Source organism: Pseudonaja textilis, chromosome 5 (assembly GCF_049901715.1).
Source record: "Pseudonaja textilis isolate UNSWEBS1 chromosome 5, rPseTex1.2, whole genome shotgun sequence".
NCBI lineage: Eukaryota > Metazoa > Chordata > Lepidosauria > Squamata > Elapidae > Pseudonaja > Pseudonaja textilis.
The window spans coordinates 74,090,075-74,117,979 of record NC_141994.1 but is presented as its reverse complement, the minus strand read 5'-3'; the positions used below and the strand labels follow the sequence as shown (position 1 = coordinate 74,117,979).

At 49.6% G+C, this 27,905-nt stretch overlaps 1 protein-coding gene across 1 annotated transcript; it reads left to right on the top strand.

The window, feature by feature from the left end:
• Positions 1–1,167: 1,167 nt before the first annotated feature.
• Positions 1,168–26,368, top strand: SMO (smoothened, frizzled class receptor). The gene is made up of 12 exons (XM_087935382.1): positions 1,168–1,975; positions 4,415–4,620; positions 5,801–6,010; positions 6,829–7,001; positions 9,969–10,188; positions 11,922–12,045; positions 14,487–14,579; positions 16,383–16,491; positions 17,963–18,148; positions 21,509–21,657; positions 22,836–22,970; positions 25,595–26,368. The coding sequence occupies exons 1-12, from the start codon at positions 1,729–1,731 to the stop codon at positions 26,233–26,235; spliced, it is 2,493 nt and encodes an 830-aa protein (XP_087791508.1). The 5' UTR covers positions 1,168–1,728; the 3' UTR covers positions 26,236–26,368.
• The last annotated feature ends 1,537 nt before the right edge of the window (positions 26,369–27,905 follow it).

Here is a 27,905-nt window from a genome sequence, read left to right as displayed (position 1 = left end):
GGATATAGAATAGAATAAGGAACAGAATAGAATGTGAATTAGGAATGTGAATTTAGAACAGAATAGAACAGAACATAGAATAGAAAAGAATAGAATACAGAACAGAATAAGGATACAGAATAAGAATAGAAAACAGAAAATAATAGAAAATAGAATAGTAAAATAGAATAGTAGAATATAGCTCTACTATAGAATAGTAAAATAGAATAGTAGAACTATATTCTACTATTTTACTATTCTATTTTCTATTATTTTCTCTGTTTTCTATTATATTCTTATTATCTGTAATAGAATAGAATAAGGAATAGAATATCAACTAGGAATCTGAATTTAGAATAGAACAGAACATAGAATAAAATAGGATTGGATACAGAAAAAGAATAGAATAGAAAACAGAAAATAATAGAAAATAGAATAGTAAAATAGAATAGTAGAATATAGAATAGAATAGAATAAGAAATAGAATATGAACTAGGAATCTGAATTTAGAATAGAATAGAACAGAAAATGGAATAGAAAAGAATAGAATATAGAACAGAACAAAATAGAATAGAATAGGATACAGAATAAGAATAGAAAACAGAAAATAATAGAAAATAGAATAGAATAGAAAATAGGATAGGATTTAGAATAGACTAGAAATAACAGAAGTAGAATAACAGAGTTGGAAGGGACCGTGCAGGTCATCTAGTCCAACCCCTTCTCAAGCAGGAGCCCCCCACCCCATACCATTCGTGACAGGCGGCTGTCCAATCTCTTCAAAGCTTCCAGTGACGAAGCGATGTTAACCCGGGATGGGGGGGGGGGAACGTTAACCTAGGATTAACTCAAAACTGAATATTTTCGAGTCAAGAGGACCTAAGATCTCTATTCAACCCCCCACCAATGATGGTCCATCCACAAACTACGATTAATCCGGGCATTGCAACGTCTCCCTTCTTCGTTTAGCCCGGCTTTAAACACCCCCCACGGCCCCCACCCCTCGTCTGAATGTGTTCCTGCTCCCATCCTATTTGAAATCTCGGCGGGCGGAGTGGAAGGGAGGGGGGGGGGAAGAGGAGAGGGTTTTTTTTTTTTGTCCACGCCTCCTTCTGCAACCGGGCGCCCTCCGCTCGCTTTCTCCGCTCCCACAATCCTCGACCAAAGGAGGGGGGGCGGCTGGGTGGGTGGGAGAGATTTGGGAAGGGCCGCCTTCGGAGCGCCCGCGCTTCCCCCGCTCGCCGAGGAGGGGCTCCGCGGCCCGGGGAGGGCGGCCTTTGTGGGGCGCGGGCCTCCGCTTTGGGGAGTTGGGGGGCGCCGGTTGGAGCGGCTCGCTTTGTGCGGGACGGGACGTGGCCGGGGCGGGCTCGGGCTTCGCGGCTCCTTTCCCTCCCCCGCCACCCTCCATCCCGCCTCATTCTTCAGCTCTGAGCCCCTAACAAAGCAGGGGACCCCCTTTGCCAAACTTGGCCAAACTTTTTTGTTTGTTTGTTTCCCAGAGTTTGCCAAAGTTTGCAAGCTTTGCTAAAGTTTGCCAAACTTTCTTTCCTTCGCCTAAAGAGCCCCTCTTCGGCTGTGTGTGGGGGGGAAAAGACTTTCCCCCGCGGGGAACGGGGGAGGGAGCATGGCCTGCGCCCCCCGACTGCTCCCACCTCGCCCAGCAGCCCCCCAAGTCCCGGGACCGGCCGCGCTCGGGCAACCCGGTGCGTCCTAGGCGCGCGGTGGCGACCGGCCCGCGGTGGGTTCTCCATGGCCGGGGGCGGGCGGCTGCGCTTCGCTTTGGCCTGCTGCTTGCTGGGGCTCCTCGGGGTGGCGGCGGCTTCGCTGAACCGCAGCTCGCCGGAGGAGGATCGGTGCAAGCGCGCCGCGCCCTGCGAGGCCCTCCAGGAGAGCAACTGTCTAGGATCGCCGCTGCCCTACGCCGCCACCTCCACGTTGCTGGCCGGGGACTCCAGCTCGCAGGCGGAGGCGCACGACAAGCTGCTGCTCTGGTCCGGTAAGGTTGCGCGGGGAAGGTGCGCGCGATCCTGCTCGTTGCACCTCGAAATGAGCCAGGAAGATGGGTGGGAGTCAACTTTCTCCTTTGGTTGTGCAAGGCGTCCGTGCATTACGACCGACAGCTCTGAGATGTTGGTTCTAGGTGCCCCCATCCCCATCCTCTCCTGCACCCCAAAATGAAGGCGGGTGGGAGTCAACTTTCCTCCCCCCCCCCACTTGGTCAGGCAAGATGTCTGTGAGATAGTAGCAAACCTGGGAGGGGGTGGGCTCTTACCGCTGGGGCACCCCCCAAAATGAATACAAGCTGAGAGTTGACTCCCCTTCCCCATAAGTCGTGCAAGGGGTAGGTGGGGTAGGACGGATGGCTACGGGGTGCTGGGCTTAGGAGGGGGGAAATCCCCTCTAGCAGTGGTCCCCAACCTTTTTTTCGCCCCGCACCCCTAAAGAAATTTCACTCGAACCTCGCACCCCCTGAAATTTAGACTTTAGGAACTACTGAAGGCGTTAAATATAGGGTAGGATATATATGACGGCCACTAAATAACGATACTTATCTCTAAAATGAAAACAAAGTTAACCCATCGCATAATAAATAAAAATGCCAACATATAGCCAATATCCTATTATTTACCTGGACTTTTCTCGTACCCCCTGGAATATCGTCTCGCACCCCAGGTTGGAGACCCCTGCCCTATAGGCTCGCTTGTACCCTGAAAATGAATTCTGGAGAAAGCGGGAGTCCACGCCCTCCCCTCCTGATTGTGGGAGGGGTCAGTGGGATAGGACTGACATCTCTGGGGTGTTGGGAGGGGGTCTCCAAACTGCCCGTGTACCCCCAAAATGAGCACTGTAGACAAGCCGAGTGTCAGCTTCACCCCTCCACTCCCCAAACAGTTCAGGCAAAGGGTTGGACTACAAGACCTCCGAAGTCCCTTCCAACTCTTAAAACTATGAAAGTTCCAGGTGTCTGTGGCTCAGGCTGGTCCTGGGGGGTCCCCACACACTTGCCAAGGTTGGAAAACACTGCTTTATAGTGTCTTAACCAGCAGTGTGTGTGTTCACACAACACTCTTAATCGGATCATTGAATGAGGGTTATCGGTTCGTGCAAGACTTCGGACTGTTAAACTAGCCATGTTCCTTGCTTCACACAACTAAATCCCCTTATTTTAACGGGGCAAAAGGCCTTGCACTGATGGCCTATGGATACCATTTTGTGTGTTTGCGCCTTGCTTAAAAGTAACCACAACATTGGCTCTCCAGGGTCTTAACTGCTGATTTAATCTTACTTCGTGCGCAGTTGTCATGCCCCTGTTGGAGTCTTACTCCGAGGGAGAGACGGAATAGCTGACAGGGAGTGGGATTGTGGCTCCAGTGGTTGTGGAGGAAACTGGGGAAGGGCACAGGCCAGCTGGACATTCAGAGGAAGACCCAGGCTCATCCCTCTTCATCCTAGGGCACCCAGAGAGGAGCGGATAAGGGAGAAATGTGAATGGTGTGTTCTATGGGGGAGGAAAAGGCCCTGATCCCCTTCATGGGCTGCAGCTGGGAGGACTGGTTAAAAGGACAAGCTGTGCATGGCAAAGTTGCTGTAAGCAAAGCATGTATTATTCTTGTTGGAGCTTATCTGTGTTTTGGCTTCCTCCCAAACTGTGGTGGCTCCGTTATCTGGTAGAAGACTGCAATTAATTATCCTTGCCTGCCATAATAATTCCTTCAGTGTGGTGTGTGTTCGGTTTTTTTATTTTGAATTAACCTTACTTTGGGTGCGGACGGCATTTACTCCCTCCGTAAACTGTTTTCTTTAAGAGTTTGATATCCACCCGAGGATAATTGGACGTTGGGGCCTAGCTGGCATTAAACGGACTTTCTTCTATTTTTGTGACTTGGTTATTTTTGTGTCACACCCTGGGTCATCACAACGGTGTTGTTTCTTTAGAAAATTTAAAGATAAAGGTGAAGGTTCCCCTTGCACATCCGTGCTAATCGTTTCTGGCTCTAGGGCGGTTGTTCATCTCGGTTACAAAGCCATAGAAGAGCCAGCGCTGTCCGAAGACGTCTCCATGGTCATGTGGCCAGCATGACTAAACGCCGAAGGCGCACGGAACGCTGTTCCCTTCCCACCAAAGGGGGTTCCTATTTTTCTACTTGCACATTTTTACCTGCTTTCGAACTGCTAGGTTGGCAGAAAGCTGGGACAAGGAACGGGAGCTCACTCCGTGACGTGGCGCTGGGGATTCGAACCGCCGAACAGCCTACCTTCCTGATCGACAAGCTCAGCATCTTAGCCCCTGAGCCACCGTGACCCCTTAAATGAGGACTTAATTTAAATTAGGACCCCTTGAATTAGAAACTTAGGACTATAAAAAAAGCCAACATTTTCTAAGTTTCTAATCCCACGAGGGAATATTGATATTTTTCTTGCCTTTTTTTTTCAGGTTTGCGGAACGCGCCGCGCTGCTGGGATGTCATCCAACCCCTCTTGTGTGCCGTGTACATGCCGAAGTGCCAAGACGGCCATGTGGAACTGCCTAGCCAAACTTTGTGCCAAGCCACGCGGGGGCCCTGCACCATCGTGGAACGAGAGAGAGGCTGGCCCGACTTCCTCAAATGCACCACCGATCGGTTCCCGGAAGGGTGCCCGGTAAGAGTCGCCTGTGCCCACCGCTGGCAGTGGGTGGGCACTTTATTTATTTAACCCACGGCTTACCGTACATCAAGGGTGTCCAACTTGATTTCACTGAGGGCTGCATCAGGGTTGGGTTTGACCTGGGCGTGGCATGGCCAAGGTGTGTTGTGGCCAGGTCGATGTCACTAGTGTCTTTTTTATTTTTTTTCAAAAGGCAACTGGACTTTCTGTTTTATTCCTTTGAAGAAGTTTCGCTTCTCCTCCAAGAAGCTGCTTCCGTTCTGACTGGATGGTGGGGAAGGAAAGGATCGATATTCCTTGCAGACAGCTGGTCATTTGCATCCTTCTAGAGAGACGTTGAGGCCACTTGGAGGTTTACCTGTGTCCTCAGGGTCACCTGAGTGGTGCAAATGAGTGTGGAGCCTTCTGACTGGATGGTGAGGAATGGAAGGATTGATCCTCCTTGCAGACAGCTGGTCATTTGCATCCTTTTAGAGGGTCGTTAAGGCCACTTGGAGGTTTATCTGTGTCCTCAGGGTCACCTGAGTGGTGCAAATGAGTGTGGAGCCTTCTGACTGGATGGTGAGGAATGGAAGGATTGATCCTCCTTGCAGACAGCTGGTCATTTGCATCCTTTTAGAGGGTCGTTAAGGCCACTTGGAGGTTTATCTGTGTCCTCAGGGTCACACCTGAGTAGTGCTAATGGGTGTGGAACCTTCTGACTGGATGGTGTGGAATGGAAAGATTGATACTCCTTGCAGACAGCTGGTAATTTGCATCCTTTTTAGAGGGCCATTGAGACCACTTGGAGGTTTATCTCTGTCCTCAGGGTCACACCTGAGTAGTGCAAATGGGTGTAGAGTAAAAGGATCGTGCAATTCCAAGAAGGCTCCACACCCATTTGCACTACTCAGATGATCCTGAGTGCACAGATAAACCTCCAAGGTGCCTCAACGGCCCTCGAAAAGGACGCAAATGACCAGCTGTCTTGAAAGAGTATCCTTCCCTTCCCCACCATCCAGTCAGAGCTAAAGAAGCTTCTTGGATGAGAAGCGAAACGTCTTCAAAGAAAAACCAGAAAGTCCAGTTGCCTCTTGAAAAAAAAGACACCTTTGGGACTTACGAACGTTTTTTCTTTTCACATTTACGACCGTTCTTGCAATAACTAAGGGAACCCTCTCCTCGTTTCTCCCAGAACGAAGTCCAGAACATTAAATTCAACAGCTCGGGGCGATGCGAAGCCCCCCTGGTGCAGACCAACAACCCCAAGAGTTGGTACGAGGATGTGGAAGGTTGTGGGATCCAATGCCAGAACCCCCTTTTCACCCAGAAGGAACATCGCGAGATGCACATCTACATCGCCGCCTTCAGTTCGGTCACCATTTTTTGCACCTTTTTCACCCTGGTGAGCAGAAGAGAACATTTGCAGCCCAGGGTTGAGCTGTGGGGTCCTTGGTGGTCTCTGAACTGGGGGGTTTTCTCGCAGACATCTCATGACCCAACTAGGGAACATCATCAGTGCTAGAAAGGAGTGGGGCTGGAGGAGGAAGAGGAGGAGCAATGAAGGGGGAGAAGGAGGAGGTGCTTTCTGGGTTTGATGGTTTTCTTGCAGACGTCCAAATTTACCCAGCCAAATTTCATGCCTAAGGCGGAACTAGAACTCGCCATCTGCTGGTTATTAGCCCAAAGTCACCCTGCCATCTTTTGTGCCTAAGGTGGGACTAGAACTCACCATCTCCTGGTAACTGGCCCAAAGTCACCCAGCCAATTTTCATGCCTAAGGCGGAACCAGAACTCCCAGTCCACTGGTGATTGGCCCGAAGTCACCCAGCCAGCTTTCCTGCCTAAGGCGGGACTAGAACTCCCAGTCTCCTGGTGATTGGCCCAAAGTCACCCCGCCAGCTTTCCTGCGTAAGGCGGGACTAGAACTCCCCATCTCCTGGTGATTGGCCCAAAGTCACCCAGCTGGCTTTCCTGCCTAAGGCGGGACTAGAATTCCCAATCTCCTGGATTCTAGCCCGGTGCTTTTACCACTAGACCCAACTGGGTTTACCCCTTTTCCCGGTCATTCTACTTTACCTTTCAAAGCTTGTATTCTGTGTCCTCCAAGTGTGCCGAGTTTTCAATGCCCAGAATTCTAGCTGCCGGCGCACCTGGGAGGCGCAGGATGGCCAAAAAAACCCCCCCAATCTCACCCGACTCGGTCTGCTTTCCCTTCTCCAGGCCACCTTCTTAGCCGACTGGAAGAATTCGAACCGCTACCCCGCTGTGATCCTCTTCTATGTCAACGCCTGCTTCTTCATGGGCAGCATCGGCTGGCTGGCCCAGTTCATGGACGGCGCCCGCAGCGAGATCGTCTGCCGAGCTGATGGCACCATGCGCTTGGGAGAGCCCACGTAGGTTCAGGGGGGTGAGGGGGGTGGGCTCTGCCTGGGGAACCCTTTGAACCCTCCGCTGCACCCAGGAAACGCTACAGAAATCCCCCCCTGCCCCCACGATACAACTGGCGTCCTTGGAGATAATCAGTCACAGTTGTCCCCAAGGTACTTTTTTCAAAAGCCACCTGGATTGTTTTTCTTTGAAGACGTTTCGCTTTTCCTCCAAGAAGCTTCTTCAGTTCTGACCGAATGGTTGAGGATGGAAGGGTTGATACTCCTTTCAGACAGCTGGTCATTTGCATCCTTTTAGAGGGTCCTTAGGCCACTTGGAGGTTTATCTGTGTCCTCAGGGTCACTTGAGTGAGGCAAATGGGTGTGGAGCCTTCTGACTGGATGGTGAGGAATGGAGGGATTGATAACTCCTTGCAGGCAGCTGGTCATTTGCAGTCTTTTTATAGAGTCGTTGAGGCCACCTGGAGATGTGTCTGTGTCCTCAGGGTCACCTGAGTGGGGCAAATGGGTGTGGAGCCTTCTGACTGGATGATGTTGAATGGGAGGATTGATAACTCCTTGCAGGCAGCTGGTCATTTGCATCCTTTGAGAGGGTCGTTGAGGCCACTTGGAGGTTTATCTCTGTCCTCAGGGTCACACCTGTGTGTCCTCTGTGTCCTCAGGATCACCTGAGTGGTGCAGATGGGTGTGAGGCTTTCTTGGAATTGCACGGTCCTTTCCGCAGCTCCAAGGAGGCTCCGTACCCCTTTGTACTATTCAAACGACACAGATAAACCTCCAAGTGGCCTCAACGACCCTCTCAAAGGATGCAAATGGTTTGTCTCTGTCCTGAGTGTCACCTGAGTGGTGCCAATGGGTGTGGAATAAAAGGACTGTGCAATTCAAAAAAGGCTCCACACCTATTTGCACTACTCAGATGGACTTGAGGACACAGACAAACCTCCAAGTGGCCTCAACGACCCTCTAAAAGGATGCAAATGACCAGCTGTCTGCAAGGAGTGTCAATCCGTCCAATGTCCACCATCCAGTCAGAAGGCTCCACACCCATTTGCACCACTCAGGTGACCCTGAGGACACAGAGAAATCTCCAGGTGGCCTCAACGGCCCTCTAAAAGGGTGCAAATGACCAGCTTTGTCTGCAAGGACTATCAATCCTTCCCGTCCCCACCATCCACTCAAAGAGTTTTGAAGAAACTTCTTGGATGAGAAGCGAAACCAGAAAGTCCAGTTGCTGATGGAGAATCTCTCCAGATTTTTTAACTCCAATTCTGAATAAACCCAATCGTTGTGATCCAGGTTGATGGGAACTGGAGTCCCACCACAACTGGACGGCAGGGGTTTGCTCCTCTTTTTGGATTAACGGTCTGTGGGGAGGGGGAGCCTTGAAGCCCAGTGTAGCCTTCACCCTCGAGGGTGATCAGAGGGTCTTCATATGGGGCAGGAGGTTATTGAGAGCAAGGGTGGGGGGGTTTCATTTTCCCAAGGGGCTGCATGGGAAAATGGGATTGTTCGGGGGGGGGGCGGGCTGAGAAAGTGCAAAGGATAGGGGATTCTGGGAATTGAAGCCCAGGCATCTTAAAGGGGCCAAAGTTGAGTCGCCCTGATTTAGAATGCCAAGAATGGCTCCTGGGAAGAGACCGGAGAGAGTTTCACTCACTTCTGAAGGCATCTAGACAGGGTTGCAGAAAAGCTACGGTTCCCTGATTTCTTCTCTCTGTCTCTGTCTCTCTCTCTCACCTCTGTGTGTGTCAGTGTGTGTGTGTGTGTGTGTTTGTGTGTGTGTGTCTCTTCCTTCTCTTTTTATCTGTCTCTCTATCTCTGCCTCTGTCTCTCTTCCTTCTCTGTCTGTCTGTCTCTCTCTTTTTCTCTCTCCCTCTTCCTTCTCTATCTCTGTGTCTCTGTTTCTCTGTCTCTCTCTTCATCTGTCTGTCTCTGTCTCTCTTTTTCTTCCTTCTCTCTCTCTCTCTCTCTCTCTCCTTCTCTATCTCTGCCTCTGTCTCTCTTCCTTCTCTCTCTCTGTCTCTCTCTCTTCCTTCTCTTTTTATCTGTCTCTCTATCTCTGCCTTGGTCTCTCTTCCTTCTCTGTCTGTCTCTGTCTCTCTTTTTTTTCCTTCTCTCTCTCTCTCTCTCTCTCTCTCTCTCTCTGCCTTTGTCTCTCTTCCTTCTCTATCTCTGTGTCTCTGTTTCTCTGTCTCTCCCTTATCTGTCTGTCTATCTCTCTCTTCTCTCTCTCTCTTCTCTGTCTCTCTTCTCTGTCTCTGTTTCTCTGTCTCTCACCTCCTCTCTCTCTGCCTCTGTCTTTCTATCTGTCTCTCTGCCTTCTTTCTGTCTCTCTCTCTCTCCTCTGTGTGTCTGTGTGTGTGTGTGTGTGTGTGTCTCTTCCTTCTCTTTCTATCTGTCTGTCTATCTCTGCCTCGGTCTCTCTTCCTTCTCTCTCTCTCTCTCTCTGTCTCCTTCTATTTCTCTATCTCTGCCTCTGTCTCTCTTCCTTCTCTGTCTGTCTCTGTCTCTCTTCCTTCTCTCTCTCTCTCTCTCTCTGTCTCCTTCTATTTCTCTTTCTCTGCCTCTGTCTCTCTTCCTTCTCTGTCTGTCTGTCTCTCCCTTTTTCTCTGACTCTCTCTTCCTTCTCTGTCTCTGTGTCTCTGTTTCTCTGTCTCTCTCTTCCTTGTCTGTCTGTCTCTCTTTCTCTCTCTCTCTTCTCTGTTTCTGTCTCTGTTTCTCTGTCTCTCGCTTCCTTCTCTCTCTCCGCCTCTGTCTTTCTATCTGTCTCTCTGCCTTCTTTCTGTCTCTCTCTCTCTCCTCTATGTCTGTCTTTCTTCCTTCTTTGTCTGTCTCACTTTCTCTCTCTCTGTCTCTTTTCCTTCTCCCCCCTCTCTCTCTGTCTCTCTCTTCTCTCTCTCCGTCTCTCTTTCACTGTGTCTCTCTCTTCCTTCTCCCCCGTCTCTCTCACACTCTCTCTCTCTCTCTCCACAGCTCCAACGAGACCCTCTCCTGCGTGATCATCTTCGTGATTGTCTACTATTCCCTGATGTCCGGGGTGATCTGGTTCGTCATGCTGACATACGCCTGGCACACCTCCTTTAAGGCGCTGGGCACCACCTACCAGCCGCTGGCGGGCAAGACGTCCTACTTCCACCTGGTGACTTGGTCCATCCCCTTCGTCCTCACAGTGGCCATCTTGGCGGTGGCACAGGTGACGGGGCTGGCGGGAGCTCAGGCGAAGCTTTGGGGGAGAGCAGGGTCTTCTCGGGGGTGGTGCCTTAATGCTAGAATTCTTCCCACGGGAACCTCTGTTTCCGTCTGTTTCTCTAACCTTTTGGAACCAGGTGTTAGGATTCCGGCAGTTAATTCCCCCATTAAATCATGAGCTTCGAGCCAAGCTTCAAAACTTACAAGAGATTTATTAGGAGCGAACATGTCGGCACGACCTGTATGAAGACGACTCATTCACTGTCATCCTTAACCCTGGTTTTCCGTCACCCCTCTGAGTGGGTCATAATTCATATTCTTCAACGAAACACGTCCATAGCCAAGAGTCATCAATCCCATTCTCCAATTAGGGATTTGCACAGCAGAAACTCCAGTCGCTTAGTTATAATCTTTGCAAGATATTAACGGAATGCACTTTCGATTTCCAAACGGCCGCACTGCTCTTTCAAACTCCTTCGCCCGCCCCTTCCTTTACTGTTGGCAACTGTAAATGGGCATAGAAATGTTTTATGAGTTGACATCAGGTTTATTGTTGTCATTACTTTATGGATGTGACTTGGTTCACCTTTGTTATTACTTATTTTATTTGCAACACATGTACAGGTTGTAAGTCCTCGACTTACAGTAGTTCGTTTAGTGACCGTTCGAAGTTACAAGAGCAATGAAACAAGTGACGTATGATCGTTTTTCTCACTTAACGGCCATTGCAGTATCCCCAGGGTCACACGATCAAAATTCAGACACTTGCCAACTGATCCATAGTTACGACGGTCAGAGTGTTCCTGTGGTCACATGAGGAAAACTCAGGCATTTGTCAACTGACTCATAGTTATGACGGTCTCTGTCCCACAATTGTGTGATCCCCTTTTGGCCATGTCAATTTATTAAACACAGGTAGTCCTCGACTTACAACAGTACACATAGTGACTGTTCAAAGTTAATGGCAGCAAAAAAAAACGTGACTTACGAGCGCTTTTCACCATTACGACTATTTTTCACCGTTACGACCGTTACAGCATCCCCCTGACCACGTGACCAAATTTCAGGTACTTGGCAGCTGGTTCCTATGTACTGAGATGACCCAAAGGGGAGTGAAACAAAATTAACAAAGTCACCAAAGTAGAATAAATTCCCTTTATTGCCTCCAACTTGGCCCCCAATGTCCAATTATCCTCAGCTGAAGATCAGACTCTTCCAAAAATAGTCTGTGAAGGGAGTAAATGCCGTCTGAACCCAAAGTAAAGATAATTAGAAATTTTAAAAAACCAACACAAACCACGCTGGAGTCATTAACACGGCAGGCCAGGATGATAAATTGAGAAACTTCCAAAGGATAACACAACACCTACAGTTGGGAAGACGCCAAAACCCAGATAAGCCTTGACCAAGATAATGCACGCTTTGCTTCCAGCAAGGAGCCGTGTGCAAATGCCCTTCTTATATCCTGTTCTCCCAGCTGTAACTAATGAAAGGGATCAGGGCCCTTTTCTCCCCCGTAAGCCATGTTGCTCCCTTCTCTGTTCCTCCCTGCGTACCCTAGGATAAAGAGGGGATGGGCCTGGGGCTTCCTCTGAATGCCCAGCCGGACTGTGCCCTTCTGCCATTTCTTCCACAGCCGCCTGAGCCGCACTCCCGCTCTCGGTCAGCGGCTCGATCTCCCCCTCAGAATCGGACTCCAACAAGGCCATGACAGCTCTTCCTCTCCTTTTCTTTCAGGTGGACGGAGATTCCGTGAGCGGCATCTGTTTCGTGGGGTACAAAAACTACCACTATCGCGCAGGATTCGTCCTGGCCCCCATCGGCCTGGTGTTAATTATCGGGGGCTCGTTCCTGATCAGAGGTGAGTTTGTCTCTCCTCTGGAGTTCTTCGCCCTTCGCTTTTTTCTTCGCTCAAAGATTAATTTATGGATGGATGTATGGCGTGTTCAGGAAGTATTCGCGCCCCCTTCGCTTTCCTCAATTTTGTGACGCTGCGGCCTGACGCTAAATAGAATGAATGAGCTGGAAGGGACCTTGGAGGTCATCTGGTCCAACCCTAAGCCATTTCAAACAAATGGCGGTCCAATCTCTTCTTAAAAACCTCCAGGGATAGACAACTTCTGGTGGCCAGCAGTTCCACTGGTTCATTGTCCTCCCTGTTCAGAGGTTTCTCCTTAATTCCAGGTTGCTTCTCTCCTTGGTTAGTTTCCATCCGTTGTTTCTTGCCTTCTGGGGCTTTGGAGAATAACTTGACCCCACCTCTTCTCTGGGGAAGCCCCCCCAAATACTGGAAGACTGCTATCATAGCAATACTGGTACGGTTGTTGAAATTCAAATTCTGGGATTAAAGTTTAAAAGTGCCAAAATTGAAAAAAATACGGACCTGGAAGGCTATAGGACGATCGGGCGATCATTTGATCGCCACGAAGAATAATTGAAACGCCAGTATTGATTTCAGCTATGGATGAATTAATTAGAAAGATATCGTTTATATAGAGCAACCAGTTAGTAGTCAGTGGTGGGACGTTTGCTTGCTGGAGGATTCTGGGAGTTGAAGTCCACACGTCTTGAAAGAGGCATAGGTTGAAATTGTTTTTGTCTCGCTAATCACGACGAAGTGAAAAAGGGAATTTTAGAAACGCCTGTGAGTTTTATTTAAAAAAAATGAAATGTCTAAAATCCCATTTTTACATGTCATGATTTTAGTTACTTCTGGCTTAGTTGTAAAGGTATAGACATATTTTTATGACTGTAAGCCACCTAGGGTGAGATGGGTGGCCAATAAGTTTCACACACACACACACACATGCACGCACGCACACATAAATAAAAGCAAAATACCCCTCACACATCATCCCAAAATCTCCAGAACCGTAAAGCCTACAAACTTGAAATTGGGGCCGTATGTTCCTCTTGGTTTCTAAGGGCTCACTAAGAAACGATTTTTCCAAAAGACCCTCGGAGCATTTAGAGTATTTTGTATATTCTTGTTATTAACACGCGTTGATCTAAGGAGTTCGACTCCCTCTGCACACCTGAAAAAAAGAAATCTCTTCCAAATGCAAAACACAAGCAGAAGAGTTTCGGTTTCACAGCATCAAGCAGCTTTAGTACAGAACAGTTGAGCTAAGCCATGCCCAGCCTCCTTGCTGTCTCCTTGCTCACACAGCAAATACTCTTTCAGTTTCCAAACAGCCCTCAACTCTCTCACACACTGACAGGACGCTAGGCAGATGAACACCCATGGATGCTGGTAGGCAGAGGCAGAATTTTTTGTCCCTTATTTTCCTCCCCCCAAATCACATCGTTTCGTAATGGAGCACGGATATCGAGCTAGGACATGCATACATACGTACCTGGGTTGCTCCAAAAATAAGACCCAGTCTTTTCTTTTGGGGTCTGAAATAAGCACTAGAGCTTATTTTCAGGGGATGTGGCCTTTTTTTCTTCTCAATGTAGGGGAGGCCTACTTACTCATGGCTGGGCAGGAGACTGCACAGTGCACCAACGCTGCCTCCGCGAGGTGGGGAGGGGAAGGGAAAGAGGGAGGGAGGGAGGGAGGAGGAAGGAAGGGAGGGAGAGAGGGAGGAAAAGAGAAGGGAAGGAAGGAAGGAAGGAAGGAAGGAAGGAAGGAAGGGAGTAGAGGGAGAAGGAAGGGAAAGAAGGAAGAGCCGTAGTGGCGCAGTGGTTAGAATAATATAATATTGCAGGCTAATTTTGTCCACTGCCAGCAGTTCGATCCTGACCGGCTGAAGGTCGACTCATCCTTCCATCCTTTGAAATGAGATTGTTGGGGGGAGCAAGAGGCTGACTCTGTAATCCGCTTAGAGAAGGCTATAAAGCACCGTAAAGCAGCATATAAGTCTAAGGGGCTATTGCTATTTACAAACAGACAGGGACTAGAAAAATACAGATTTCTGCTTTTTTTTTTTTTTGTTAACCAAAACCCAGATTTTTGCGGTTGTGGTTGTCCTTTTTTCAAACGAAAATGGCAGAGGCAAGGACACCCGATCTCCTTGTGGCTCTTCTTGGGATCGTCAAGGTTGCAAGACCAGATCCATAAAGGAAAGTCCCAATTAATCCGCTTTGTTGCCACGAGCCCGTTTGCGGGAATCTTCTCAACCAAGAGTTGGCAGCTGCTACGAGTTTGATAAGGCTCCGTGTAGTTTAAGGGAGGTTGGACTTAGTTTGCTTGTGGCTACGTAGGGACGCTAGGCCGATTCCTCCTTTGAGGCCCTCCTCAATTCTGCCGCTCCTTCCCCTTCAAGACCCGAATAGATGCCCTCTTTTTTCCCCCCCCAGGAGTGATGACCCTCTTCTCCATCAAGAGCAACCATCCGGGCCTCCTGAGCGAGAAAGCGGCCAGCAAGATCAACGAGACCATGTTACGCCTCGGTAAGTAGAGGTGTAAGGGGTTGAAGTGAGGGGTCAGCTCGTGCCGTGGCTTGTTTTGGCCAGCTTTCTCCAAGCCAAGTTACGATGGTGAGAAACGTGGCTTGTTCCTTAATGAGTTGATCCAACCACTGTGGCTAGGTGAGCAAGCCGTGATTAAAATAAGCCACCATTTAACCTATTGCTTGCACCCAACACCTGAGTTTGTCTAGAATGCTTTCTCCAAAGGGTTGAGCTCATGGGGGATGGTTGTGTGAATCAAGGCCTTTGGTTAAAGAATTCGTTTACTTCAAGGAGCCAATTTAGTCTAATGGTTAAGGCACTAAGCTAAAATCTGGGAGACGGTGAGTTCTAGTCCCGCCTTAGGGATGAAAGCTGGCTGGGTGACTTTGGGCCAATCTCCAGGAGACGGTGAGTTCTAGTTCTATCTTAAGCATCAAAGCCATTTGGGTGACTTTGGGCCAATTACAGGAGATGGGGAGTTCTAGTCCTAGCTTAGTTATGATATCCATTCAGGTGACTGGGTCAATCACAGGAGACAGAGAGTTCTAGCTCCATCTTAAGCATGAAAGCCAGGTGGGTGGCTTTGGGCCAATCACCAGGAGACAGGTGAGTTCTAGTTCTGCCTTGACTTTGGCAATACCAGGACAGAGCTAGTCCCACCTTAGCCACAAAGCCAGCTGGGTGACTTTGGACAATCACCAAGACAGGAGTTCTAGTTCCATCTTAAGCATCAAAGCCATTTGGGTGACTTTGAGACAATCAGCAGGAGACAGTGAGTTCTAGTCCCACTTTAGCCACAAAAGCCAGCTGGGTGACTTTGGGCCAATCACCAGGAGACAGAGAGTTCTAGTCCCACCTTATCCACAAAAGCCAGCTGGCAGTCTCTCTGTCTCTCTCCCTCCCTCTCCGTCTCACTGTCCCGGCTTGTTGGGCAATCAAAGAACCAGGAAGCAATATAATCAATATTTGCTACCTTGAGTTGTTTATAAAAAATAATAATGGTGCAATATAAATCAAACCACTCCGTTGTTTATACGGTTCTTCCAATTGCGCCATGGCTGATGATGAGTTAATAACGCAGAAAGGCCGTTCGGCCTGTCTCATGAATGCAGCTGCTGTCGGAATCTGATTCAGAGTGGGAGGTCGAGCAGCTGACAGGGAGGGGGGGAATGTGGCTCCGTTGTCCATGGAAGAAACTGGGGAAAGGCAAAGTCCGGCTGGGCAGAGCAGGAGAGAGGTAGAACAAGGGAGAGGGAGCTCAGAGGAAGACCCAGGCCCACCCCCTCTTCATTCTAGGGCAAGCAGGGAGGAACGGAGAAGGGAGCAACATGGGTTGCATGGCTTACGGGGGAGGAAAGGGCCCTGATTCCCTTCATTAGCTGCAGCTGGAAACACAGTGTTAAAAAAAAGCGCAGCAAGTTGTCGGGAGCAAATCGTGGTATCACTGAGGCTTATCTGGGTTCCTGGCGTCTTCCCAACCGTGTGTGTTTTGCTGGCCTTTCCAGTCTGCAATTCCTGCTCCTGCTCGGCCAAACTAATTTACTTCAGTTTGGCTCGATTGGACTTTAAGTTACAGTTTGCGTTGACCATGTTTTGGACTTGATTCTCTGCAACCAAAGGCTGTTCCTGGGAGAGTTTTTCTCCCGCCAAAGGTAACCTGGACACTGGGGGCAACGTTGGAGATAATAATAAAGGGACTCTTCTTATTTGACTGTGTTGCCTTTCTGCCACGACCCGTTGGGTCCTCACACGGGACCTCCCCGGGTTCAGAGGTCTCTCTGACTGCCGCCTTTCATTCGCCAGGGATCTTCGGCTTCCTGGCCTTTGGCTTCGTCTTCATCACCTTCGGTTGCCACTTCTACGACTTCTTCAACCAGGCCGAGTGGGAGCGCAGCTTCCGGGAATACGTGCTGTAAGTCACGCCGCGCATCTCCGGTTTAATGCAACCCCGTGTAGAATTGACATCCACGCCAGGTTCCCTCGATGACCAATTGCCGAAGGGGATCTAGGGTTTTCTAACCGAGCCTTTTTTCCCCCCCACCGAGGCAGCTGCTGTATTAAGGACCCCCAGATTTGTCCACTTTCACGCCAGGGTCCAGAAACCAGCATCAAGCAATGATGGCTTTTGCTGAAGGACAGGGCAGTTCAACTCGGTTTGGGAGCCTCAAATCCAGATTCTGGGTTTGCTTGCATGGGAATCGAATGGCGACGGACCCAGATTGGATCTTGTAGTAATCCATTGTAGAAACGGTCGTAGCTTTCTTTAAAAGGAGGTTTGTTTCGGCTGAATTTCCAAATCTTGGTGACTTTAAAATAGTTATTTTTCCCATCCTCATGTTCCATGGTGGTTCAGTGTTTTTCAGCATCTTTAAGATGGGTAGACTTCAACTCCCAGAATTCACCATCCAAAATGCTTTACAACGGGTGAACTTCAACTCTCAGAATTCCTCAGCCAGCAGGCTTTGAGATGGATGGACTTCAACTCCCAGAATCCCCCAGCCCTTCCAAAACTCACCCTGAGAGGCCATGATTTGATTGTCCTTGATTTACGACTGCAATCAAGTCCCAAATTTCTCTTGCCCTACGAGACGGTGACTTTTGCCTCCTTTTTATGACCTTTCTTGCCCCCGTTAAGCGAATCGCTGCAAGGGCTCAGTTAGTGAATACAATTTGGCTTCCCCATTTGACGTTGCTCGTCAGAAGGGCCGCCCAAGTGGATCACGTGACCCTCCCCCCGGGGACCCTTCAACTGTCATAATTACATGCCAGTTGCCAAGCCTCCGAATTTCGATCACATGACCATGGCGAAACTGCCACGGTCATTATGTGTGAAATGCTATTTTTTTTCCAGCGTCGTTGTAACTTTGAAATGCTCACTAAATAGTCGAGTGGAGGACTAGCTGCTTACGTGGGATTCCTCAGCCTGTTCCTCTATAGCAGGGATGGCAAACCTTTTCGTTGTGGTGTGCTGATAGTGTGTGTGATAGCGTGCGTGCCGGCACCCACAATGCAATGCGCCCCACCTCCTGACCTGCGCTGCATATGCGCACACCTTCCAGTTGATTTTTGGCTGTTGGAGGCCGTTTTTGCCCTCCCGGAGGCTCGAGGGAAGCCTCTGCAGCCTTGGGAGGCTGAAAAAGAGGCCCGTTTTGCCACTTTGGGTATTTCCGGAAGGCCCATTTTGCAGCCTCCTGAAGCTGCAGAGCCTCCAGGAGGGCGAAAACGGCATCAAACAGACCGAAAATCAGCTGGGAGGGCGCACGCATGCGCAGTGCAAGTAAGTTTGGCCGGGGCTGGCGTGCCAGCACAAATGGCTCTGCGTGCCCCCTGTGGTTCGCCATCACGGCTCTATAGTTTCTCCTCCTCCTCCTCACCTGCCGCAGGTGTGAGGCCAACGTGACGATCGCCACCCAGACCAACAAGCCCATCCCGGATTGCGAGATCAAGAACCGGCCCAGCCTCCTGGTGGAAAAGATCAACCTCTTCGCCATGTTTGGCACTGGCATCTCCATGAGCACCTGGGTGTGGACCAAGGCGACGCTGCTCATCTGGAAGCGCACCTGGTGCAGGTAAAGAGGGATGCTGGAGGGATGGCTCCTTGGGGTGGGGGGAAACGGAGCGCTGGTTGGAGTACCAGAGGGATTGGAGGTGGGGTGGAGGTGTTGAATTAAGGAATTCTCCAAGTCTACAGTGAGAAGAGGCAGGAGGTGTTCCTCCCAAGGCTCAAACACCTACAGGTAGGTCCTTGACTTACAGCCGTTTGTTTAGTGATCAATCAGAGTGTCAAGGCTTCAACAAACCACCCCCATTCATATGTCTCTAGCCGCATCCCTCAAGAGTAAAAAAAAATATGATTTATTACGAGTGACTATGTCGGCATTACCTGGGTGCAGCCAACTCTAAGATACATCATTCATTTCACCCTTAACCCTGGTCTTCTTTCCACCCCCTGGATGTATATTCTCCAATGGGACACATCCATAGCCAAGAGTCATCCATCTTGCTTTTCAGTAATAATCTTGTGTGCCAACAGCTTCGGCTGCCTAGCAATCATCTGAAGCATTTAAGGAATGCACTGCTTTCCCCACCTCTCCCTTTCTGCTGGCAACTAAAAAGACCAAAGGAATATTTTTTAGTTCACACAGAGTTAGTATGACTCTCCTTACTCCTTTTTCTCCTTTGTCTCCTCTTCCACCATTCGTTCCTCTCCTCCTCCTCCTTTTCTTCCTTTTCTCCTCATTTCATCTACCACAATCAGTTTATGATGATGCAACGGGGCATGACACAAGGGCAACACAGTCAGATAATCCGTAGGAGTCCCTTTATTAGTTCCAACTTTGCCCCCCAATGTCCTGGTTACCTTCTGGGTTGGAGAAAAACTCTCGCCTTTGGCTGCAGGGAATCAAGTCCAAAACGTGGTCAACAAAAACTGTAACTAGAAGTCCAAACAAGGCAAAATGAGGTCATTAGTCCAGCAGGGCAGGAGCAAGAATTCCAGACGTGAAGACACGGCAATAACTCAAAACAGTTGGGAGGATGACAGGAACGCAGATAAGCAAAGTCAACACAAGAAAAACTCAGGTTTACTCTCAGCGACTGCCGCACTCAGCTTGCATCTCTTTTAAACTCTCTTCCCAGGAGTGGCTAATGAAGGGAATCAGGGCCCTTTCCTCCCCCGTAAGCCACTCAACCCACGTTGCTCCCTTCTCCTTTCCTCCCTGTGTGCAGGGAGGATGAAGAGTGGGTGGGCCTGGGTCTTCCTCTGAATTCCCCCTCTCCCTTGTTCTACCTCTCCCCTGCTCTGCCCAGCTGGGCTTGGCCCTTCCCCAGTTTCCTCCACAGCCAACGGAGCCGCACTCCCGCTCCCTGTCAGCCGCTCATCTTCCTCCTCCTCGGATTCAACCCCCACAGGGGCACAACCGTTCTCCTCGGGGTGGGATTCAACTGGCATGACAACCGGTTTGGTGAGTGCACACGTTTCAAAACCACCCGTTTTTCAGCTCTAAAACTTACTTTCTGCTGCAGCTCCGGTGAGTGAAACAACTGAGGCGCGAGAGTCCACTGTGCCGCGCGAATCAGCTGGTTTACAAAACACAGAAATAAAAGACTAGGTCAGAGGCGGGTGGACTAATCGCTGGAACAACTGGTTCACTCAAACCGGTCCAAATTGGCTGAATCCCCCCCTTTTCCTTCTCCTTTCTTTCATCTCTATCCCCCCTTTTCTCCTTCCTCCCTTTCCCTTTTTGTCCTCCTCCACTACTACCTCTCCTCCTGCTTTTCCTTCCTTCTTCTTCCCCTTCTCTCTTTTCCCCATTTCCTTCTTCTTTTTCCTTTTCCTTTTGTCTCCCGCTTCTTGTCTTCCTTCTCCTTTGATGGCCTTTCTTGCTACGGTTGCTAACGGAATATTACTTCAGTTAGTCACGTGGCTGTCACTAAGCAAATCTGGCTTCCCCCTTGACTCGGCTTGTCAGACGTTCCGAAAAAGAGGACGCAGAACCGTCATAAGTACATGCCAGTTGCCAAGCATCTGGATATGGGTCACGTGATGACAGGGAACGCTGCAACCGTCGTAAGCGTGAAGAACGGACCCAAGTCCCTTTTTTTTCAGCGCGGTCACCTAGAACAGTCACTAAACAAACGGTTGTAAGTCGAGGGCTACCTGAGCACGATGTTTTTGCGTTCTGTGGGGCTCTTGGCCCTGTTTACCCCTCCATTTGTAGGTTGGTGTGTTCTGGAGTCATTGCAGAACTCTGCATTTTGTCCTTAAATGGGTCTTAAAAGGGTGGAGAAATAACCCCAGAGGCCCGGTTGCAAATGGCAGGAGGTGACAACCAGAAGAATTTCCCAAAGGCACTTTCTGTTTTTTTCTTTGAAGAAGTTTCGCTACTCCTCCAAGAAGCTGCTTCCATTCTGACTGGATGGTGCGGAAGGGAAGGATTGATACTCCTTGCAGGCAGCTGGTCATTTGCACCCTTTTAGAGAGACGTTGAGGCCACTTGGAGGTTTCTCTGTGTCCTCAGGGTCACACCTGAGTGGTGCAAATGGGTGTGGAGCCTTCTGACTGGATGGTGAGGAATGGAAGGATTGATACTCCTTGCAGGCAGCTGGTCATTTGCATCCTTTTAGAGGGTCGTTGAGGCCACTTGGAGGTTTATCTATGTCCTCAGGGTCACCTGAGTGGTGCAAATGGATGTGGAGCCTTCTTGTAATTGCACAGTCCTTTCAGCAGTTCCAAGGAGGCTCCGTACCCCTTTGCACTATTCAGATGACACAGACAACCTCCAAGTGGCCTCAACAGCCCTCTCAAAGGATGCAAACGACCAACTGTCTGCAAGGAGTATCAATCCCTCCAGTCCTCACCATCCAGTCAGAAGGCTCCACGCCCATTTGCATCACTCAGGTGTGACCCTGAGGACATAGACACACCTCCAAGTGGCCTCAACGTCTCTCTAAAAGGATGCAACTGACCAGCGGTCTGCAAGGAGTATCAATCCCTCCAGTCCTCACCATCCAGTCAGAAGGCTCCACACCCATTTGCACCACTCAGGTGACCGTAAGGACACAGTGGCCTCAACGACTCTCTAAAAGGATGCAAATGACCAGCTGTCTGCAAGGAGTATCAATCCTTCCTTCCCCACCATCCAGTCAGAGCTGAAGAAGCTTCTTGGATGGGAAGAGAAATGTCTTCAAAGAAAAAAAACACAAAGTCTAGTTGCCTTTTGGGAAAAAAAAAACCACCTTTGGGACAACTTTGAGAATCTCCCTAGACAACCAGAAGGATGATGGGATGCTTAAGATAACCAATCTACAAAGCTGGATCTTCCTGTCTGCGCCCATCCCAACCAGCCTGGTCCTAAACGTATGCTCAGAGGCTGTGGGTCAGTGGTGGGGCCTGGTCAGGAGTCCTCTGATCTCCTCTTCTCCTCCAGGCTGACCGGCCGTAGCAGCAACGAGCCCAAGAGGATCAAGAAAAGCAAGATGATCGCCAAAGCTTTCTCCAGGAGGAAGGAGCTGCAGCACAACCCCGAGCAGGAACTTTCCTTCAGCCTGCGCACCGTCTCGCACGAGGGACCCGTCGGTACGTCCTCGAGAAGGAAGAAAAAACGAGGATGCTTGTGCCGTGGGGTCTTTAGTACTCTCTGGAGCTTGAGGATTTTCCTTGCGGCAGACGTTTCATGACCCAACTAGGGAACATCATCGGGCCTAGGGGGGTGTGGGGGTTTGTGGAGAGGAAGAGGATTGTGGGGGTCCTTGGTGCTTGGGGTTTTTTTCTTTTCTTGCAGACGTTTCATGATCCTATTGGGCGACATCATCAGCACTAAAAGAGAGTGGTGTTATATAAACAGGAAGCCAAGTGCGCTCCCTTCTAGCACTGAAAACGTTCCCTAGTTGGCTCATGAAATGACGGTGTGATAAAAAATCAGCCGTTCAGGTATTCAGACAAACTATCGATAGATAAGAGCTTTCTTACGAAGGTTTAGCAAAAGGGAATTCGGCTCATGGGCAGAGGACATGGTTCCCAGGAAGGGTGGGGTTTATATACAGGCTCAGATATACAGTCTCTGCCTCTTTCCAGGTTCACAAATCTATCCAGCTAGTATCTCCCTATGCAACACCCCTATTATTATTGTAGCGTAGCATCTGTTTCCTCGTCCTGTTTACCCTTTTCCAATTCCAGTAATCTCCATCATAGATATGACACTGGACAGCCTGACCTGCCAAATAGATCACCTTTATACAAAACAATAGAGAATTCTTACACAATATTCCAGTAAATTATCTTAGGTTAACCCAGAGGTTAAAAATGGTGTCACCGTTGCTTTATATTTTCACAGGTGTAATTTTACATATCACAGTCGGCAAGAAAATCAGCATGCTTAGAGGGCACCAAACACCCCACAGTCCTGGTCTTCCTTCATCTTCCTCTCCTTTATTCCTTCCTCTTCCCCTTCACCTCCTCCTCTCCACAAACTCTACTCCCTTCTAGCACTGATGACGTTCCCTAGTTGGGTCATGAAACGTCTGCAAGGAAACCACCCAGCTCAGGGAGCACCAAGGACTCCATATTATTCAACCTCCACTTCTTCCTCCTCCTCCTCTCCACAACCCCACTCCCTCCTAGCATTGATGATGTTCCCTAGCTGGGTCATGAAACGTCTGCAAGGAAAGCACCAAGCTCAGAGAGCACCAAGGACCCCACATTTCAACCCCGAGCTACAAATATTAAAATATATGTATATTTGTTTCTCTTCCCAGCCGGTTTGGCGTTCGACATCAGCGAGCCTTCGGGGGACATGAGCTCAGCTTGGGCGCAACATGTGACCAAGATGGTGGCCAGGAGAGGCGCCATCCTCTCTCAGGATGTCTCTGTCACCCCTGTAGCCACACCAGGTAATGGCCTTCATGGAGGTTGGATGGGCAGGAGGTCAGGCTGGGCTGTCAGAGCTTGAATGCCATGGGAAGGTCCCCTCTTGGGGCAGTGTGGGCATTCCACCCACTGGTGTCCGTTCTATCTTGACTCACTGCTGCCAGCTGCTGGCCAGAGACTGGAATTGCAGGTAGTCCACTTGTAATGCATTACTCTTGGCCTGGAAAGTTTAGCAATGGGGAGAGGGACATTCTTTTGCTTTCTTTAAGGGAGGGGTCACCTGGAAAGGTAAAACATGTGCCATCCAGGGGTGTTTGTGTGTGTGTGTGTGTGTGTGTGTGTGACAGAGAAAGAGGGAGAGAAGGAAGGAAGGAAGGAAGGAAAGAAAGAAAGAAAAAGGAAGAAAGAAAGAAAGAAAGAAAGAAAGAAAGAAAGAAAGAAAGAAAACAAGGATGGAAGGAAGGACAGAAAGTGGGAAGAAGGAAAGAAGGAAGGAAGGAAGGGAAAGAAACAGGAAGGAAGGGCGGAATGGAGAGAAAGGAAGGAAGGAAAAAAAAGGAAAGAAAGAATGGAGGGAGAGAAAGAAGGAAGGAAAAAGAAAAAGAAAGAAAGAAAGAAAGAAAGAAAGAGAAAGAAAGAAAGAAAGAAAGATAGATAGATAGATAGATAGATAGATAGATAGATTTGGTCTGCAAATAGGCAATGCCTGGCCAAAAACTAAATTTGATTTACTTTATACCAGGGTGGAATGAAAATTAACCGTGCAGGCAATCCTCGACTTATGACCACAGTTTGAGCCCAAAATGTTGTTGCTAAGCGGGTTAAGTGTGTTTTTCTCCCCCATTTTAGAACCTTTCCTGCCACGGTTGTTAAGCGAATCACTACAGCTTCTCAGTCACATGGTTGCTTAAGCACGTCTGATTTCCTCATCGGGCTCGCCAGAAGGTCACAAAAGGAGGACGCTGTGACCATCATAAATACGGGTCAATTCTCAAGCGTCTGAGTTTTAATCGTGTGACTACAGGGATGCTGCAAAACTTGTCAATTGCAGACAAATGGTCATAAGTCGCTTTTTTCAGTGGCCTTGTAATTTTTTTACTCCAGAACTGCCTGTAATTATTTAAATGCCATAGGAATAGTGGTCACCTATCTTAAGTAAAATAAATCAAGAAACTTGTCATTTTGAGCGTTTATACCAAGGAGAATATATCTCCTGAACAAAAACTCCACACTGGTGACAGGAAGGGCATCCGGCCAGTAAACACTCGGCTCCATTCAGTTGGCCAGACTCCACCCCGATGCAAGGGATTATGGGGTCATTAAAAAGAGAGGATTTACTTGATCCTTGAGTGGTGCAGTGGCCTAGAGGTAGAGCTCTCGCCTCACAATCAGGAGGCTGTGAGTTCGATCCTAGGTAGAGGCAGATATGAGAAGAGAATTTATCTGCTGAATACAACTCCACACTGGTGACAGGGAAGGGCATCCGGCCAGTAAACACTCGGTTCCATTCAGTTGGCCAGACTCCACCCCACAAGGGATTATGGGGTTGTTAAAAGAAGATGATGATACCAGGCCCTCATAGGGGCCCGGGGTTTGAGTTACTTAACAGACACCTTGCTTATTAATGGGGATTCTTGATCCCAGTTGTGGTTTTAAGATGGGAATTACCTATAAATTACAGAATTACAACAAAACTACTATTCCCTTAGTGTTGGGTGGCTAATAACAGGCAAACAGATAAATGTAGGCCTCAATTTACAAACACTCATTTTGTGACTTCAAATTTAAAACAGCGCCGAAAAAAAGAGATTTATGAACATTTTTCACACTTGTGACTCTTGCGGTGTCCCTGTGGTCACCTGATCCAAGTTCAGCCACTTGGCAACTGACTCGTAGTTATGACGGTTGCGGATTCCCCTTTTCCGACCTTCCCTCAAGCAAAGCAACCAGTTTCACTTAACCAACCGTGTTACTAGCTGAAGAGCTGCGGTGATTCGCTTAACTCCTGTGGCAAGAAAGTGGGGCAAAACTCACTTTACAGCTGTCTCGCTTACCAACGGAAGTATGGGGCCGAACGGTGGTCGTAAGGCCGGTGTCAGGATGCCGTCAGTGACCCCCCATTTAAATCATGAGCCTTGAGCCAAACTTCCAAACCTTCAAAAGGATTTATTGGGAGTTACCATGCTGGCACTGCCTGGGTGCAGCCGACTCTGAGACACATAATTCATTGTCACTCTTGACCCTGGTTTTCCCCTTCACCGCTTGGGTGTATCATAATTCATATTCTCCAATGGGACACCTCCATAGCCCAGAGTCATCGATCAGACTCTCCAGCTAGGCAGAAACTTCGGTCACCTAGTCTTTGAAAACATTGATGGAATGCACTTTCGGTTTGCAAGCTGCCGCATTGCTCCCCACTCCCTTTCTGTTGGCAACTATAAAAAGACCATAGAAATATTTTATGAGTTGAGAGCCGGGACTTCTGGTGGTACGAAAGGCACTAAATGCAAAAGCTTCCATCTGTCCTGGCCTCAACCTCCCAAAATGAGACCTAGCGGTCTGACGACGGCTGCCAATCCTCTTCCTCTGGGAATCTGGTGGAGCTTTACCTGTGGAATGACGGCTCTCTCTCGCCCTCCTTTCTCAGTGCCGCCCGAGGAAAGGGCCAGTCATTGGCTGATCGAGGGTGAGTTCTCCTCCCGGCGGGCCAAAAAAACAACCCGGAAGAAAAAGAAGCACAGGAAGAGGAAGGAGGTTTGCCCCTCCGGGACGGCGGCTGAGACTTCCGCCCCGAATTACTTCGCCCCGGGGGGCCCCAGCTCCGTCCCGCGCCTGCCCCGGCTCCCCCAAACCAAGTGTTTTGTCGCCGACCCGCAGCAAAACCAAGCTCTGGATGACGTCCTTTGGTCTCGAGCGGACCCCGAGTGGAGACCCCGAGCCCCCCCACAGCTGGAGCACCCCCTGGCCAGGCTGCCCCGGGACCTGCCCCCCGGCAGCTGCTGGCGTAACAACCCCCCGGATCTCATCAACCACCCCTTTTGCCCCGATTTCGGGGGTCCCGAGGAAACGGGACCCGGAAGTGGAGCGTGGCTGTTCCCCGGACAGCAGCCGTCGCGTTTTCGGGGAGCTGCTTTCTCTGCTCCCCCCAGGAGCTCTGCAGCTTTGTTCCCAAGCGGTGACCTATACGGGGTGCAGCCGCCTCGGGGCAGATGGGGTGGGCTGCCCCCCATCCATTCCCGGACAAACCTGATGGATGCTGAGTTGGTGGACCTGGACTCCGACTTCTAGAAGGCTCGGCTTGGAGGTCGATCAGCCGTGGGGGGGGTTGGGAGAAAGAGGGGGAAGGGGCTGCCCCTTGGGGACCTCACCAGGGGTTCTTCTACCCCCAACGCCTTCGAGGAGACCGAGAGAGATTATTGGAAGAGTCTGGCCTTGGGTGCCTTCTGAGGACCATCCTTCCTTCCTTCCCCCACCTCTTCATTTTGCGGACCTCTGCAAGAAGACCAAGGGTGGGATTGTCCTTCTTGTTTTGGTATGTGAGGAGAACCTCAAGAGTGTTTCTAGCGCCCGGAATGAGGAAAACACTGCATCCCCATTTGCACCCCCGGCACTGATGATGCTACCTAGGTGGGTCATGAAACGTCTGTAAGGAAACCACCAAGCTCAGAGACCATCAAGGACCCGACACAGCCTGGCCTTCCTTCCTTCCTTCCTTCCTTTCCTTCCTTCCTTCCTTTCCTTCCTTCTTTCCTTCCTTCCTTCCTTCCTTTCCTTTCCTTTCCTTCCTTCCTTCCTTCCTTCCTTCCTTCCTTCCTTCCTTCCTTCCTTCTTTCCTTCCTCCCTCCCTTATTCCCTATGATGTTCCCTAGTTGGGTCATAAAATGTCTGCAAGAAAACAACCAAGCTCAGAGACCATCATGGGCTCTCCTTCCTTCCTTCCTTCCTTCCTTCCTTCCTCCCTCCCTCCCTCCCTCCCTCCCTCCCTCCCTCCCTATCTCCCTCCCTCGTTCCATCCTTTCCTTCTTCCTTCCCTCCCTCCCTCCTTCCCTCTCATTTCATCTCCTTCCTTCCTCCCTCCCTTCCCTCTTCATGTGTCCTCCTTTCCTTCTTCCCTGCCTCCCTTCTCATCTTCCATCTTTTCCTCCCTTCTCATCTCTCCTTCCCTCCCTCCTTCCTCCCTCCCTCCCTCATTCCTAGTTAGCAATAGCCCTTAGACTTATATACCGCTTCACAGTGCTTCACGGTCCTCTCTAAGCGGCGTATAGAGTCAGCCTGTTGCTCCTTCCTTCCTTCCTTCCTTCCTTCCTTCCTTCTCATCTCCCTCCCTCCTTCCATCCTTTCCTTCTTCCTTCCCTCCCTCCCTCCCTTCCCTCTCATTTCATCTCCTCCCTCCTTCCCTCCTCATGTGTCCTCCTTTCCTTCTTCCCTTCCTCCCTTCTCATCTCTCTTCCCTCCCTCCTTCCTCCCTCCCAACCATCGCCAAACAAAAACGGTCATAAAATCAGGACGGCTAGATGATGACCTGCCTAGCAAACCACGCAACAACTAACGACTAATTCCAGACACAATTATGGTCACAATTCAAGGACTGCCCTGTACGTTTACGTAAGGGGCTCTAGGTACTGTACCTGATCTATCGCTTTGGGCGTCTTCCCCACCTGTCACAATTCTGAGCAGGAAGTAAAGGGGTGGGTGGGAAGGTTTATTTCAAAAAAGGAGATTTCTTTGAGAAGCTCCTGATGAGACGAAGGACGTTCTCCATGGAGAGGTTGATCTGGGTGTCTTCTCAAGTGATCCATGGCTGAGGATGCCTCAAAAGTTTGAAGACCATGAGTTGTGATGGACCCACCAGGAACTATCCAGATGTTAAGATCAGTGTTCCTCAACTCTGGCCACTTTAAGATGGGTGGACTTCAACACTCGAATTCCCCAACCAGCGATGGAGCTCGTTGCGTTCA

What these genes read in the sequence shown, in the direction of transcription:
- SMO (XM_087935382.1), top strand. Translation starts at nt 1,729, where the DNA reads ATGGCCGGGGGCGGGCGGCTGCGCTTCGCTTTGGCCTGCTGCTTGCTG. An exon ending in GGGCTCGTTCCTGATCAGAG is followed by an intron (nt 12,046 to 14,486) that starts GTGAGTTTGTCT and finishes TTCCCCCCCCAG; the next exon opens with GAGTGATGACCCTCTTCTCC. An exon ending in CACCCCTGTAGCCACACCAG is followed by an intron (nt 22,971 to 25,594) that starts GTAATGGCCTTC and finishes CTCCTTTCTCAG; the next exon opens with TGCCGCCCGAGGAAAGGGCC.